Source organism: Nicotiana tabacum, chromosome 7 (genome assembly GCF_000715075.1).
Source record: "Nicotiana tabacum cultivar K326 chromosome 7, ASM71507v2, whole genome shotgun sequence".
In the NCBI taxonomy this organism is placed as follows: domain Eukaryota; kingdom Viridiplantae; phylum Streptophyta; class Magnoliopsida; order Solanales; family Solanaceae; genus Nicotiana; species Nicotiana tabacum.
In genome coordinates, this window is record NC_134086.1 from 79,693,112 (window position 1) to 79,710,492 (window position 17,381).

General features: G+C 35.4%; 2 protein-coding genes across 2 annotated transcripts; one reads left to right on the forward strand and one right to left on the reverse strand.

Moving 5' to 3' along the window:
• The first annotated feature begins 751 nt into the window (after positions 1-751).
• Positions 752-3,062, forward strand: LOC107762442 (stem-specific protein TSJT1-like). Its single transcript, XM_016580800.2, has 4 exons — positions 752-996; positions 1,555-1,795; positions 1,877-1,997; positions 2,613-3,062. The coding sequence occupies exons 1-4, from the start codon at positions 794-796 to the stop codon at positions 2,801-2,803; spliced, it is 756 nt and encodes a 251-aa protein (XP_016436286.1). The 5' UTR covers positions 752-793; the 3' UTR covers positions 2,804-3,062.
• On the reverse strand, positions 2,976-8,132 carry LOC107762441 (meiotic recombination protein DMC1 homolog). Its single transcript, XM_075257334.1, has 14 exons — positions 7,989-8,132; positions 7,762-7,838; positions 6,244-6,335; positions 6,065-6,136; positions 5,931-5,969; positions 5,629-5,686; positions 5,484-5,529; positions 5,346-5,391; positions 5,144-5,205; positions 4,933-4,999; positions 4,727-4,819; positions 4,582-4,650; positions 4,363-4,441; positions 2,976-4,099 (listed from the first exon to the last, which is right to left on the reverse strand). The coding sequence occupies exons 1-14, from the start codon at positions 8,000-8,002 to the stop codon at positions 3,918-3,920; spliced, it is 996 nt and encodes a 331-aa protein (XP_075113435.1). The 5' UTR covers positions 8,003-8,132; the 3' UTR covers positions 2,976-3,917.
• Positions 8,133-17,381: the final 9,249 nt, after the last annotated feature.

A 17,381-nucleotide genomic window follows, 5' to 3' on the forward strand; every position in this document is an offset into this window, starting at 1 on the left:
ACAACTTGTAAAAAATGTCAAAACCATCCCAATTTAATTATCCTACTTGAAATAAACAACCGCTTGTCGGATTGGGATGGCAAAGGCAGTCGCACACTTTGGTGAGAAGAAGACCTGCGCGTTTTGTGTTTTTGTGGGTAGTTGTAGGTTAATAACTGATGAGGTTATTTTATAAATTTTAAAAATATGGGGTAAATTTGTAAAACTAAAAACTAGCAAATTCCTATTTTCAATTGAAAAATTGGTTCTCATTGGTTTTTCAAATTTGAAAATGCATTTTCAAATGAAATTGAAAAAATTGGTAAGAGTTTGATAACCAAACATTGTTTTCAAAATAAATTTTGAAAAAAAGGAAAATTTTGCATGTCCAAACGGGCTCTTATAAATATTGAAAATTTAATTACCAAAAAAAGTACTCCCTTCGTTTCAATTTATGTGAACCTGTTTGACTGGGCTCGGAGTTTAAGAAAAAATAAAGACTTTTGGAATTTGTGGTCCTAAACAAGTCAAAAAGGGGCCCAGAGTATTTGTGTGGTTATAAAAGCTTCTCATTAAGGGTAGAATTACACGTTTAAGCTAAATTGTTATTAAATTTAGAAATGGATCATTCTTTTTGGAATGTACTAAAAAGGAAATAGGTTCACGTAAACTAGAATAGACGGAGTACTATATTATGAAGAAAGGGCATTTATGGTAATCCAAGAAAAAGAACTCCCACTAGCGAACTATTTCAACCCTCCAATAAATCATCATCATATCATTTTGCAGCTCATAAAAAACTTTTGATCCAAAAATGCTAGCAGTTTTTGACAAATCAGTGGCTAAAAGTCCAGAAGGGCTTCAGAGTCCGAGCAATGAGACCGCAGTATCTGCTCTGAAAGATGGTTTCTTGGCACAGCGCTTTGCCTCCAACCATTCAGGCTCTGTCACCATCAACTTGGGTTCTTCTGGATTCTTGGCTTACTCCCCTGATCGCCAAAACCCTCTTCTTCCCAGGTCCTATTTCTTATCCCATTTGTCTTTGATCTGATATTTGTTGTCATTTACCCCAAAAAGATAAAGGAAACTAAGATCTAACGACTGTTTTTTTTAATTCCACTCAGTTGACTTTATGTTCTTGTGTAATCCGATCTCTCATCTTTTCTGCGATTTATTTATTTGTTTTTATAGTGGATCTTGGTGAATTTGACAAAATATTACTTTTTTTCAAAAAAATATTTCTCTTTTATGTGTGCTGGTTTGTGATTTGTGTTTTTGTCGGTTTCGGTTTGGATACAATGATGGTCTTTCTGGGGTTTAGTTTTAGGAAATGCACTAGTGGCTTGTGTGTGACAGATTTTCCTTTTTTATTTTTTATTTAATAATCACCATTGTCATTCAGTTGCTGCTTTAGTATGATTACTTATTTGTGTAAATTCTGTTTCATGTTAGAGTAATTTAGATTTATTTATTTTGAACCAAATCATGCTCTCTGGAGACATCTTCAGCCATCAGAATAATGAAATTTTAGATTTTTTTGTTTTTTTTGCATACCATGCTTTCTGTTTCTTGTAGGTTGTTCGCTGTTGTGGATGACATATTCTGCTTGTTTCAAGGCCACATTGAGAATGTAGCTCATCTTAAGCAACAATATGGGTTAAACAAGACAGCAAACGAAGTGATCATTGTTATTGAGGCTTACAGGACTTTGAGGGATAGAGGTCCTTATCCTCCAGATCAAGTTGTGAGAGATATTCATGGAAAGTTTGCTTTCATTCTTTATGATAGCTCTTCAAAGACTTCCTTCCTAGCTTCTGTGAGTAGTCCTTGTTGTCTTGAATCGTCTTGTCTCTTGTTGTCGAACTAGACTTTACATGTACCACTTTCATTGTTATAGGATGTTGATGGGAGTGTGCCCTTCTTCTGGGGTACTGATTCTGAAGGCCACCTAGTTCTCTCCGATGACGCTGACATTGTGAAGCAAGGCTGTGGAAAATCCTTTGCACCATTTCCCAAAGGTAATGCAGATGAACTTCTTGCACTCAAGGGAAAGGTCTACACACATAGTATTTCTTTTTTGTTTTTGGATGAGTAATCAGTAAAAGAATTTCTATTGACATGGGAAAATAAGGAGTTGCTGCTCAACCATAGGATGATTAAAATAGACAAATATGCTCTTTGCAAGCTAATTAATATGCGTCTCTGATGACCAACATAACCAAATGAGTTGATTTGTATCGGATCCATTCTGACCTCTTCTATTTGTGCAAATAATTCTCTTTTCTCTCTTTTTCCTTGGGTGAAGAAGAGGGTAAATTGGGGTGAGTTCATGTGGCAAGACAGCAAGATGCCTATACATAAATCAATCAAATTGGGTGGGATTCATAAATCAGGTTGGCACATGACATAATATCCGTGGGTTTGGATATATGCTTCATGTGCTTCTCATACTCCACTTTCTCGTATTTGGCTTTTCCCGTCCATCCTTATGTAGCATTTTCGGATTTAATGCTATAACAATGTGTTTTGTGTTTGTTGTTTCGTTGCTTTTTTCAGATGCTCAATGTCAGTTGGTTTACTTTTGAATCTTTCGCAGAATACTTATGTGTCTTGTTGTTTGTTTGCTTGTTCAGGATGCTTCTTCACATCTTCTGGTGGCTTGAGGAGTTATGAGCACCCCCGTAATGAGTTGAAACCAGTACCAAGGGTGGACAGCTCAGGCGAGGTGTGCGGTGCAAACTTTAAGGTGGATGCTGAGTCTAAAAAAGGGGGTACAGGCATGCCCAGAGTGGACAGCGCCGCTAACTGGTCCCAACACTACTAAGCTGACTGCAGTTTTCATCACCACAGAGGCTTCGTTATTATTTGGCCTTCTATCTTGTGCTTTTCCAACTCTTTCTATTATTCTCAACTTCTATTGCTATGAGCTTTATGGTCGTAGAGAAATGTTAAAAGGTGAGGAAAGATATTTCATATTGCTACCGAGCAACGTGATTCCCTATGTCGTATACTGGAATTAGGCCATTTTCTTGGCCGGAAGACGTCTACTTTAAATAACTTCTGTCTTGAGACAGGTTTGCTTATATCTTAGTATGTGTATTTGGTGCTTCTGTTTTCTTTTAACCCTGCCTTTTCCATTTACAAATGTTTTCTTTAGCCAATATTGGTACGTTTCAGATCCATGCTGTCTGGCTAATGTTTCTTGCTAATAAGAAACATCAGCGTTCAGGTATCTGTTCCCTTGTGCATTGAGATTGTAGCATACCCAAAAGTTGGGCTAAGGCCAAAGAAACAGTCGTTGCTTAAAAGATGGTAAACTAAGCACATGACACTATATGCACAGTATGCTTTGGCAGGAAAGTGGCTCTGGCTACATAGCAACTTGCCTTGTCAAAAAGGTAGGTTGTTAGATATCAGAGGACAACCGAGGATTTGTGAACATAGATGATCGGATGAAGTATTGGGACTAAAATTGCATGCTAACCGGAACTGCCAATATTATTGCTATTGCATGTCAACATTTTGTAAACCGTCTATGATAATACAAGATAACTAGACTAAGAGCAAGAAACTAATCTATATTCGTGATAACACCACGTGCAACCACGATAAGTGTGACAAAACAGTGGTTTACAAACATCTTTTTATGCTAGACTGATATATTTACAGTTAACACTAAAAAGTAAGCATCAAAATACGAAAGCGGGAATGTAAGCATAAGCAGCTCTCTGCTGCAGCAGAGAGGCAGTCCCAGCTGATCTTCAGTCCTTAGCATCTGCAATTCCTCCTGGTGTTATCTGAAAAATGTGTTTTTTGTTAAGAAAACTTAATAGGTGACCAGGAAAAAAAACCTTAATTAGGTGAACTTTCTAGTTAACCCCTTGCTGCTAAACTTGACTCAGTGGAAAAGAATGAAAAGAGAAGGAAAGCTAATTTAATTAAGAGTAGGATATTGCTTCGGCCTCTGGAAGATTTGGTGCATCAAACACCTTGCAGACACGCTGTTCTCCTTTGCCCTTCCTGAACATTAGTCTTATAGTTGCTGCGTGAGCAAGGACATGACCTCCTGCTGGCTTCTTTGGATCTGATATGAACACCCCTCCACCTGGATCAGCTATAACTGCATTCACCAATCCAACTACTTGTGTTAGCATGCTTAGAGTTTCAACTTAGATAAAAGGAAATCAATATACAGCACAGAAAGCGAGTCAGTTTAGCTGTTTGGAGTAAAATCCATTACATCAACAATTAGGAAGTTTCATTGTGGTTACTCTCCTATTCCTTCCCAGGAGTAAAATCCATTACATCAACTTAGCTTGTTTGATATTTTTTGATTCTAAACATATCAACAATTTGTAGAGCTGCGCAGAGTAGATTGCCTACCTTGATTAGTCATGTAAACAGCAACATTAAATTCCTCAGCTATCTTTATCAATCGGGACAGCATCTGAGCCAACTTTTGCTGGATATGGCAAGAAGGTGCAGTCACTCAAATTAAAACATATTTAGAATAGGTGATTGCAGGCTCTTCTTAGAACAAAGATAAATATCAAGAGACAGGAACTTATAAATCAAATATCATATTTCTGTATTTTGTTATACCTGACGTTCTGCAAGTTCTCCTCTTCCAGTGAAATCCACTCGAAATAAAGCAATCACAGAGTCAACAATCTGCAAGTAATATTTCAGTATATGAGTCCATTAGCAATGATTCTATTCAGGATAAACTGGAAGTTGTGGCTTTCACCAGAAGTCTGAAAGGCTCTTCAGCCATTTTTGCTGCCAGACCAAGAAGCAGGCTGTACTGATGTTCGTATGTGTATGCACGAGCATAAATGATCTGGTGAATTCACATCATAAGGGGAAAAGGGAATGATAAGAAATCAGCTGAAAAATCAGTAAGCTAAACAAAGAGAGGAGAGATCATTAAATGAGGGTCAAAAGACGCTTTACATTGTCAAGAACAGCTCCTGCGTCCATTCCAAATCTTTCAGCAATGGGCACAAGACGATCTGGCCGACTATAGTACACTTAGTTGAAGAAACAAGATAAAATGGAAGGAAGCATTCTCTTTTGTTTCTACAGCTGCTACTTCATGAGGAGACTTTTAAGTGCTAGTTTGATTATTGATGCTACATGAGTAAGGAAATATCAGCAAGGATACAACGTTCCCTCAGTATCAATGTAAGCCACCTTTCCATTCCCTCCTTTCATGCTAGTAGGAAGCTGAAATAAATCAGACAAACGAATTGACACTCTTGTCATGTTCTGGATGATACCATGATTAAGTCTAAAGCATATAAAGGATAAGGAGGGATTTAGAAGGTCAAAAACTTCATTGCTTCTAACTAAGATCAGAGGTGAACCTGAGTAGAGACACATAGAGTATGAGCAAGTTGTGTCTTTCCAGATCTGAATAAATTGTTCATTCAGCAGAGAGTTAGATGAAATATTCAGATAATGCTTCTACACCAAAGGTAAAACGATAATTAGTTGATTGTTACCTGAATTCACCAAAAGCTTCAGTGATTGCTGAAGTTTCGATCCCTCCTTCAGAAAGTTCACACCAGAAAAAAAACAATCAGAACCAAGAGCTATTTATGTGACAAGTAAAGAATTCAGGATAAAATTAAGTAGTGGAACATTTACCTCCCAAAAGTTCATCCAGTGCCTGGCTTCCAGTTGTGATACGAACTACCTGCTTCCTCTGTAGCAAACATGTTGTATTCAGATATCTTTTTATATAAGGCACAAATAGGATTCTACACTTCCTTATATATGTCACTCAAGCAGAAAGGATCAAGAGTGGATAGCAAAGAAAAGAAACACCGTGATTTTACTCAATAGGAGCTGTTAGCACTAAATTATAGACTGGGTTTTGTGGGCTATTAACTTTTAACATCATCAGTCAAACGAAATCTAAAATGAAAAAAGAAACAAAAAACTCATACTTTGAGCAGAGCATCACTTCCAGTAATATAGCCAAAATTCTGCAAAGATTACAAAAATAGTGAAGTCAGTAGTAGCAGAAACATATGATGATATCATCACTTGGAATATGACAATCAGTACATAAATCTCTTACCACTATCTTCTCAGCTGCTTCACAGATCTTGTCAACTTTTGCTTCGGATAGCCCTTTGATCCCAGTCAAGTTCTGGAAGCAAGACAAATTTGATACTTATTAGAAGAAAGATTGCAAAGCGGAAGTATATAATGCGCGCATCGTGGATAATAAACAACAGAAGTGATTTTCCTTTTCACCTTCTTCGTGTGCATCATCAAGCCATTGCAGGTGTAGATCCCTACATCTTGCAGCTTCTTCACGTCCCCAGCATTGATTCCATGAGAGATCACTGCATAAAATATTTAATAATTTTACAAAGTTAGCTGATTCATAACATTTAATTGTCAGGAAAAGCTTATCAGGATTTTACATGAATTTAAATTTGACATCGAAAATTGAGACTATAGCTTCATCATTCCAGTTTAAGATCTGCTTTGAGTTTTACATTCAATTGTGTAAGTTCAAGGAGATGGTCTTTATTAAAAGACTATTCCATGACAATACCTTAAAAGGTAGATACCAGGAGGAACATAATACTGCAAATTTGAGTTTGTACTCTTCTAAAATGCAGTCGATGAGATTACTAACACGTTCATAAAATCCCAAAGGGATCATGATATGAAAAACTCACAAACAGAGCAGAAAATCGAAACCGTAAATTATGCTACAACGATGAGATCAAAACACAGACACACTAGCACTGATGGAAAAATAAGACAACTGGATGAAGTAATGAGCATAAGACCAGTAAATTATATGGACATTATGTAGCCAGCTGATTTGAAGCCAGAATTTTATGAGTTAACGAAGAAAAATACAGAGCGCAACGAATTTTTTTGAATTAAAGAGAACTCCTCAGATTTGTTACGAGATCATCATATTCCAAATTACCGCCAAATCCTTCTGATGCGCTTGAAAATCACATATCTCGGTTACAGAAGAAAAACTGAAAATCAACATCACACACGCTAGCATTGATTGAAGAATGAACTAGTAGCTTGAATCATGAGTAAACAGTAAGTACTAATTGTGTCACAACGAACCGAATCATAAGCATAACACAATAATCATATTCTAGAGAACCTTTGATGATTAATAAGATAAATCATAAACAGCAACGCGATTTTGCATTAAACGATGTTTATATAAGATATTTACAATAATCATACTTCAGTAAAACGTACCGTTTAGTGAAACAGAGGAACTTAACAAGTACTAATTGTGTCACAACGAACCAAATCAGATCCATAACTTTCATCAACTAAAAAAGAAAATTCATACATTAAACTAACATGAATTTTAACGTTTAACCAAAATTCCTGTTGAGTTTTTTACGAGAAATGAGAAATATTGTAGTCAAAAAACATTGTAAAATGTTGAGCCAAACCGAAAAATAGAATAATAAGAACTAATCCAGATCCATAATTTTCATCAATTAAGAATGAAAATCAAACAGTTAACGAGTGTCAAGGTTACTCCAAAGCAGTAGTATAATGTGCGCGAAACTGATAAACAGTACTACGACTATCCCAACAACTACTTCAGAGACATAACTTTCATCAACTAAGAAAAGCAAAATCACACCGCAAAGGATAACAAAATTTTGAAATTAAATAAAATTGCTGTTGAATTTTGAAGAAAAATGTATTTTGCTGAGCGAAGCTGAAAACGGAGAATTATAAGAATTTGGCAACCGAAAAAAAAAGAGAAATTACGTTTATCAATAGCCTCGAATAAGTCATCTTCATCTTCGATCTCTTCACGTTCAACGAGCTGTAACTGCTCTTCAGGTCTGAAAATCATTCAACACATCAGAATACAAAATACTGATCAAAATCGTAAAGAGAGAGAGAGAGAGAGAGAGAGAGAGAGAGAGAGAGAGAGAGAGAGAGAGAGAGAGAGAGAGAGAGAGAGAGAGAGAGAGGGAGAGAGAGGAAATTACTTGAATGCAAGCATTTTCAAAGTTTCGAGAGAGATTTGAAATTTTGCTGAGAGGAAAGGAGAGTGTTTGTGCTGTTTGCGTGAGGAGAATTTGAATTGTGAAATCTCAGAGAGGAGACTTTTCACGTTTATATAGGGAGAGAGCGGAGCCCGGGAGTTTATTTTTGTGTTTGGGTTCCGATTGCATGTGGGCGCTTTAAGAGCAAGTCCATCAAACTTGGTAAATTTACTCACATGTTAAGAGTTAGTCCATCAAACTTGGTAAATTTGAATTTTGGAACATTGATATTCAAAGCTTGCAATCAAATTTTACGTGTTAGTATTACTTTTTGCTAATTTATTACCTGCTTCCAATTTTTTGAACCATTTCAGATTTCTAAAAGTATTCGACGAAATTCTTTTAATACTATTAATCTGGATAGTTTTTTAAGAAAAAAAATCCAGCAAAATGAAGATTATGCAAACAGTCTTGTTAAACATTGTGTGGAAAAGTTTAAAATTAATGTACAGTATGTGATTCTTTTTATGTGAGTGGTACCAAAATTTTCCATTTTATCTTTGTTTCCCCTAAAAAACAGATAACAATTAAATTTGTAAGTAGTTTTAAGGATACGTGGATTAAATCGATACAAACGATAAATTGCGTTAGATTAAACAGATAAAGGGGGCAGAAAATTATCAAACCACTTGAGGAAGGTGATTTCGGACCTAACAACAACCTTAATAAAATATCCGCTCTCAATCCCGGACTCACAATAATCAAGCGCTGATGAACAAAAATAAAAACTTTGAGTAACAGTGAAAATAATAGTATATTGCCTTGATATGAGTGTTACAATCTATTTAATGAATAATCAGATTCCCCTTTATATAGTAGGGGAATTTTACCCTAAGTATAATTCTATAAAAGGTAAAAATCTCTTGTTTAACTAATCACCGGTTCTCTATCGATACGTGCCGAGATTCACGCCATGATATCTGGCCGGTCGCGAATATCACGACCTTCTGCTGGTCATACTCAATCATCTAGTAATGCTCTCTGGGGCCTTCAGGTTTCGAACCGAACCTTGGGGCTATGGCCCCGATATTCCCGAGGGCAATCATTTCACCTAGACCCTGGATCGAGGGGCTTCTTGCCTCGATTCCAGTTTCTTACCTCTTCACGGAACCTGAGCCGTACCATGAGCTCAGTTTTACCAATATACACTCTTGTGTTAGTAATCAAGCTACTCCTCAAACTTCGCATTATTTCTCAAGGTTCGTCATTGACCGGTGATCGAGAAGATGCTAAGTAGATAAAAAAAGAATAGACATAATTACTAGTCAATGGCCAGATTTTGAAATATGAGTTGAGAATATCTTTAGATAGGAACTTTGATACTTTTTTTTTAGTATTAAATTTTTAAAGATCAATGCTATATAAGTATTTTGCTCTAATAATTTTCATTAGCTGGAGTTTTGTCTCAGTTTTCCTACCATACCAATGCATACTTTCTGTCAAGTTCAATAGTCTATTATCCATATGCTTTCTTAAGAAGTCTCAATCATGAGTACATTATCGATGTATGAAGTAATGTTATAATCGCTCTTAATTCGCCTTACAAGATGAATACATTTCTAATACCTTTAGAAACTGGAGAAAACTTAAAAAATGAAGCTCAGTTTAAAACTTTTTTGAATAATATTTCTATTTAGGGTGGAGTGAGGTGGAGCGAAGGTGGGTTGGGGTTGGGGTGGGTGGAGTTGGGTGAAATGGGGGTGTAGGGGTGGGTTGGTGGGGATGAGGAATGAGAAAATGATGGAAAAGAGTTTTGGAAATGTTTTCCCTTCTCTTGATAGGAAAACATTTTCCTCCAATTAGAGGAAAATGAGTTCACGAGGAAAATATTTTCCAAAGCATTTAAGCCTAGGGGATGTTAATGGATATTTAAAAACCGAATAAACTGACCGAACCGTATTGAACCGGTTTTTAGGTTTCTTTAATAAAACCGTAAGTTTTTATCAAAATTTATAACCGTACCTATAATTAGGGTAGTTTTTTTATTTTATAAATATAAACCGAAAAAATACCGAACCGTATTGAATAAATTTATAGTGTGAAAAATATATTTATGTATTAAGTTTAAAAATAATAAACATTGAATTTTTTCTTGGGCCTTGGAATTATTAAATAATTACAAGTCAACAAGTATTTAAACTCAAAATCCTAATTCCCAAACCTATTATGCTACTCCTATTGAAACTAAATTATTTCTAGCATATTCACTAGCAAAACACAAGGTATTGTAGTGATTATGAGTAGCAAACTACAATGTATTGAATATGTTTCCTTTCGTATGATTTGGATTTTTCTTTTTGAATATTTAATCTTCTATAAACTTTATTCTGGAGTGTTAGCTTGGTTAGTATCTTTCCACTCGTGTGATTTATATTTTTATTGTATTTGTTTAGTTTCTTTTACGTTGTTGTAGAATAGTTGATAGATTTATACACTAACCATCTTTCATGTTTTCTTAATTCATCACCTTTTAAACTTTAAAAATGTCTTGAGAGTTTTGTTAAGTCCTATAAAAGTACGTATGTTATTGCATTCTACTTATAGTGACTTTTACATGATATTCAAAAAAATTACCGAAAATTAATCGAACCATATCGATACCAAAGAGAAAACAACATGATTGAGACGATTTCAAAAAGTATAATTTTGGTTATACATAATAGAATAACCGAAAAATTGATATGGTAAAATTTTTATAAAATAACTGACCGAACTGAATCATTGACACCCCTATTTAAGCCAACCAAATATGAAAAAATTAAAAATATTATTTAAAAAATATTTTCTTTCGTACCAAACACACCCTAAGAAAAGTGACTTTCTTCACTTGTAAAGTAATCTGATAGTGCATTTTAAGTAGTTTATAGATGTTATAGTATTGGATAGTGAGATGTTTCGTCTTCTAGAAAATAATTTTCGGGAAAATAAAATTCTCATATCAAACATTTTAGAAAAGATTTACTCTCCTGTACTCCCTCCCCTCTCTCTCTTTATTTTCTCATTGTTTTTTGTTTCCTTTCACAAGTTTTTCTATTCTTCTATAAGTGAGAGTTTAGCAGCTCTCCGTCAACGTAATAGCTTGCCATTTAGGGGTATTTTTTGTTATTAATAGATTTTCGTGCTTTAGTTGTGTATTACTAAGTGCAACAGTATGTACACCTTCTCAATTGCAGGGCCCACCAGAACATTCATAAATGCAATTGTCAAACATGGAGAAATTAAAAAATAGCTAGATTTATAAATAGTCATTCAAAAATAGCCACAATTTCAAAAGTAATCGAAATTTAGTAACTTTTCATGTAAAGATAAATTTGAACGAAAATACTGTTCAAAATTCGGAAAAATACTCCAGTATAATATATTGGAATTTTACTGGAGTTCCAGTATATTATACTGGAACTTTCCGCGTGTTAGAATTCCAGCATAATATGCTGGAAGTTCATACACAGGTGCACCGATCTCCAATATATTATGCTGGAACTTTCCGTGTTGCAGCAAAGTAGTGACTATTTTTCAATGACTTTGCAAAATCCTGGCTATTTTCAAATGACCAATCCAAAAACTGGCTAGCTCGTGCTATTTTTACTTGTCAACAACCATACTTTAACCTGGGCTCCAGCAACTGCAGCAGCCTTTTAGTGCTATCATGGCATGTGGAGCCCATTTAAATTACTAACTAGCTTTGTATTTGAATTTGTAAATTGTTAAGAAACTTAGCTCAAAGTAACATTATAAAACAAACAAATAGACAAAAATGTAGGGAGAAAGAGAGGAGGGATATTTCTTCCATGTATTCAAGTGTTCAAGTCTATTACAAAATGACTTCTCATCCTCTATTTATAGTACTACATAGAGGTATACCAAAAAAATTACATAAATATGTCATTAAATATTTGAGATCATAGTGGAAGATCATCAGGAAGGTATGAGAGTTACAACCATAACTCCATAAGCATTAGAGTAGTGGGAGTTATGGAGATGATGGAGAAGAGTAGTGGGTATTACTCATTTGGTGGTTATGGACATCCACCATAATTATATTTTATAACACTCCTCCTTGGATGTCTATAGATAATGTGCCTCATTAAAACCTTACTAAGAAAAAATCATGTAGGAAAAAAATCTCAGTGAAGGAAAAAGAATACACATATCTTGTAATATGCATTATTTGTTGTCTCGTTAAAAACCTTGTTAGGAAAATCCAATGGGATAAAACCTCAGCTAAGGAAAAAAGAGTGCAACACCCCCTGATGAAAACATCACTTTACTTTTCGAAAATGACGCATTCCAATCCTATATACCGGCTTCTCAAATGTTGGGGTTGGTAATGATTCATTGAACAGATCCACCAAATTATCAATCAAATAAATTTGTTGAACGTTTATATCACCAATCTGTCAAAGATCATGTCTGAAAAGAACTTTGGCAAAATGTGCTTTATTCTGTTGCCTTCAATATATCCTTCTTCCAATTGAGATAAGCAAACAATATTCTTCAGTATTATTGGAATCTTCTCTTCAAAGAAAAGCCACATGTCTATTGTGTGTTGAGTCCCTTTCTTTATCAGTTGCTTATATTGGCATGAGTTGAATAAGTATCAATAATTAACTATCTTGTAAAATGATAATATGACAATACTCTCACATGGAAATAGATTGTTTGAAGAACGAACTTTAGGAAAATGCCTGTATTTGCATAACCAACAAAATCTTGGCAATATTTGTTAGAATAAACAAATCTATCAATGATTCTCTTGTAATATATTACTAATTGCATTTCAGTATCTTTATATCGAATTAAAGTTAAATATTGCTAGTATAACATTATACTCAAGGTTCTAGCAAGAAACATAAGTGCACCTAGTGCACTAAGACACAAAAATAAATTATATAAGTCATACATGGATTGCTGAAGCTTTATTTAACAAAATTTTGGGGAACCTCTATATGCTTTAGAACAGTTTAAATCCTTCAGGGATATTCATTATACACATATCAAGTTTTTTCATGTATTGCCATATTATAACCTGAAAAACAATTTCATCCACCACAGGAGAACCTGTCTCCATCTAACTAATGCCAGGATATTTAAGAAAAATCGTGTGCCACAAGTCGTCTTTATGTCTATCAACTTGATTTTTCATTTCACTTTTTGCACAATGGACTATCGTCCAATTTCATATTTTTCAGGTGAACTCAATTTTCACTGCATATTTTTCATTCTGCCAATCATTTATCTATCCAAGTTCCATGACAGCTTTAAGCTCAAGATCCTCTTCAATTTAAATAATATTGAGCGCCACATTATATTAACAACATCGTCGACGATCATTTTACATTGGTTCCATCATCACACAATAAAGACATAACTTATCGAGATCTCAATAGTTTCAGGTACCTGAGCCTCTCTTATGAGGTCTTATAAAGTGTTATGTCGTAGTGCTCTTATAGAGCAATTGCCTCCTTAGTATGGCCATCTTTATCATTTACTCCTCTCCTTCTTCAAGGAGTTTATCTCTGGAACAGATTAATTTATTACGCTTCATGCGTTCCATAGACTATGTCCATCATGGACTTTATTCTATTTGGAGCATTAACATCTGAAATATGACATTTAGCTTTGGGTCAGCAAATACGCCTGACAATATTTTGCAAATGAAGTATCACTTGAACTTCAAGTTCACATTTTCTTGTATGAGGATCTAGATGTACTCATAATAATTCGTTCCGCTTATCACTTTTTCAGCTACCCATTTTCTCTCCCCTAATGTTGGGATCACCAACACATATCCCAACCTTCTTTGAGAACCCATCTTTGTGCATTGTAGTGGGATAATTAAATCATGTAGCACATCTATATTTCTAGATAAAACTTATTTGGTTCCTGACCCTGAACGAATTATGATAGGGAGAATTTATCATAACTTCGCTAGATGCGTACAAGTGTTGTTGTATGTTAAATAATTCATCTCATAACCAATATTGGAGGCATACAATTTCTGCTAAACCAACTTAGATTTAAACTAGCATTATCAAGATAAATCATTATAATTTATATTCTGGAACTATGCTCTAATAATTTGATCAAGGAACCTTGCAAAAGCCTAACTACAAGTTGATAACAAACGCACATGTGACCATAGAATAGTTGCATCTATTAAATTCCTCTCTCTCTCTCTCTCTCTCTCTCTCTCTCTCTCTATATATATATATATATATATATATATATATATATATATATATATATATATATATATATATATATATATATATCACCTTTTATTCTTTCCAGAAATCAAGGGATTCAATCCCTAACCTTAACTGGTATATCATGAGAATAACCAGCACAAGAGAATTCTTGAAGAATCTTCTATTTCTTCAATATATGCCAATGTGAATTCTCAATAAATGTTTGGGTCATCACTTGATTTACAAGTAAATTCTGTGTTCTGAAGCCTTAAAAATATCTTTTTATCTTACCTCGATTTGCGTGCATAGTCTGGGCGCGTTTCCGGAAAGCTTTCGTGTGAAAACTAAGTAAAATAAGGAAATTGACTTTTAAAATTACTTAAAGTTAACTTTGGTCAACATTCTTGGTAAACGGACCCGGACCTGTGATCCGACGGTCTCGTAGGGTCCGTAGTAAAATATGGGACTTGGGTGTATGCCATAATCGAATTCCGAGGTCCCAAGCCCGAGAAATGAATATTTGAAGGAAATTGTTTAACTGAAACTATAAGAGTTTTTGGAAAAGAAAAGATGTTTGAAATTGATGGTATCGGGCCCGTATTTTAGTTCCGGAGTCCGGTACAGGTCTTATATAATAATTAAGTTGAATATGTGAAGTTTGGTAAGAATCAAAGTTCGTTTAGTATAAATCGTACCTTTATTTGAGAAATTAGAAATTTTGATGTTCTTGAGTGATTTCATGCATTTGAGGCTTAATTCATAGTTGTTGATGGTATTTTGATGATTTGATCGCATGATCAAGTCCATATGATGTTTTTAGACTTGCGTGCATATTTGGTTTGGAGTCCCGAGGGCTCGGGTGAGTTTTGGATAGGCCATTCAGTGAAATTAGACTTAGGAGCAATTGCTGGTATCTGGTATTTTTACCCAGGCTTCTCAAGCTTCGCAATTGCGAAGTGGACAGGCTTGGTAAATACGACCCCAGTGTCACAAATGCGAACCAAGCCTGGGCAGGCCCTTTTCGCAAATGCGAACACTGGGTGGGAATTGTGAAGCCCTCCCAATCGCAAATGCGATGTCTCCTTCGCAATTGCGAATGTGACAGGATTTTCCCATGGTCGCAAATGCGACGGATTCTTCGCATTTGCGAAGACAGCAGGTTCCAAAGGGGTTCGCAATGGCGAACTCTAGTCGCAATTGCGACATCTGCACCTGTGTAAATCATAACTTATACGAAAATTCTTCATTTTTCAAACTCCCTCAAACCCTAAGCTCTCTTGGGCGATTTTCTAAAGAAAAGTTCTTCTCCAAATCAATTGTAAGTCATTTCTAACTCATTTTCTCCAATCTATAATATATTTTCACATGATTTCAATTCAAAATTAAGGGTTTTCATGGGGGAAATTGGGAGTATTTTAAAGTTTGGGCCTCAATTTGAGGTCCAATTTTAAAACAAATTATATATTTGAGTTCATGGGTGAATGGGTAATCGGGTTTTGGTTCGAACCTCGGATTTTGACCATGAGAGCCTGGGGTCGATTTTTGACTTTTTGGGGAAATCTTTAGAAAACCTATTTTCATGCATTAGAATTGATTCATTTAGCATTTATTGATGTTGTTAAGTAAATTATGGCTAGATACAAGCGAATTGGTGGTGGAAATAAGAGGTAAAGCGGTAGTTGAGGCTTGAATTGTGTTCGTGGCATTGAGGTAAGTGTTTGGTCTAATCTTAGCTTGAGGGATTAGGAATTGTGTCTTATTTGCTATGTGTTAATCATTGAGTACGACGTATAGGTGTGGTGACGAGTATCTATACGTCGGTGTCAAGCATGCCCGTGAGTCTTATACTATGATTGATGTGACTCTATTTTGTATTGTTCATGCTTTATATGATGATTTCTATTGTTGAACAAGGCTTGTAGAGGTATTATTAGTAAATGAACATTGTAGAGCATTGGCTCAAGTTGAGAATTGAGTTGTGAAGTAATTGTGAAAAAGAGAAGAGATTTATGATATTGTCTCCCTTGCCGAAATGTTATTGCTTTTGATATTATCTCCCTTGCCGGGATGTTATTACTCATGATATTGTTTCCCTTGACGGGATGTTGTTGTTATGCTATTGTTCCCTTGCCGAGATTCTATTGTGATTTTATTGATTCCCTTGCCCGTATTGCTTTGTGATTGTTGCTTGGGTAAGGAAGAGTGTAAAAGCACGAAGGGTGATGCCATACATGATATTTGTGAGAGAGTGTTAATGCACAAAGAGTGATGTCATGCTGATATTGTGAGGTAAAAGCACGAAGGGTGATGCCGTGCCGCACGATGTACAATATCGTGCCATGATATGAGTGATAATGGACGAAGGATAATTCCGTGCCATGATTATGTGAGGTAAAAGCACGAAGAGTGATGTCGTGCCGATTATATTGATTCTTGTGGTGAAGACGAGAGTAAAAGCACGAAGGGTGATGCCGTGCACTTGTCATTGATTTCCTTATTCTTGATTATAGTTGAATTTTCGTGTTCCTTTCACTTCTTTACTGAAATTTTTGTTGTACATTATATTCCCCGCAACATGTTTTCCCTTCCCATCTTTAACTGCCAGTTTCTGCCATTATTACTTGCTATATATGATATAACTACTGCCACGACCCTAAACCCAGACCTGGTCGTGATGGCGCCTCTCGTGAAGACAAGGCTAGCCGACACAACACCCAATTCATTTTAAATCATTATAATAACACAATTTAAGTCATTAATATGCTAATAAGCCCGAAATAAAAGTGAACTAATACAATTTACGGAAACCAACACAGCCCGACATCGGGGTATTACCAGTCATGAGCATCTAAACATGTGTCTAAGAGCCTGAAAGAGTTTATACAGTCTATTACAGAAATGGAAACATAAAGTAAGATAGGAGGGAGAAATACTGGGCTGCGAATGCTGAGCAGCTACCTAGTGGACTCCGAATGGCCTGCTGGGAGCAATCAACCCTCATTGGCGGGTCCTAAAGCTCCTGAATCTATACACAGGGTGCAAGAAGTAAAGTAAGTACTCCAACTCAGTAAGTAACAACAATAAATGAAGACTGAGTGATAAGAAATCATGTAAAACACAACAACATGCTATAAAAAGGCAGTGTAAA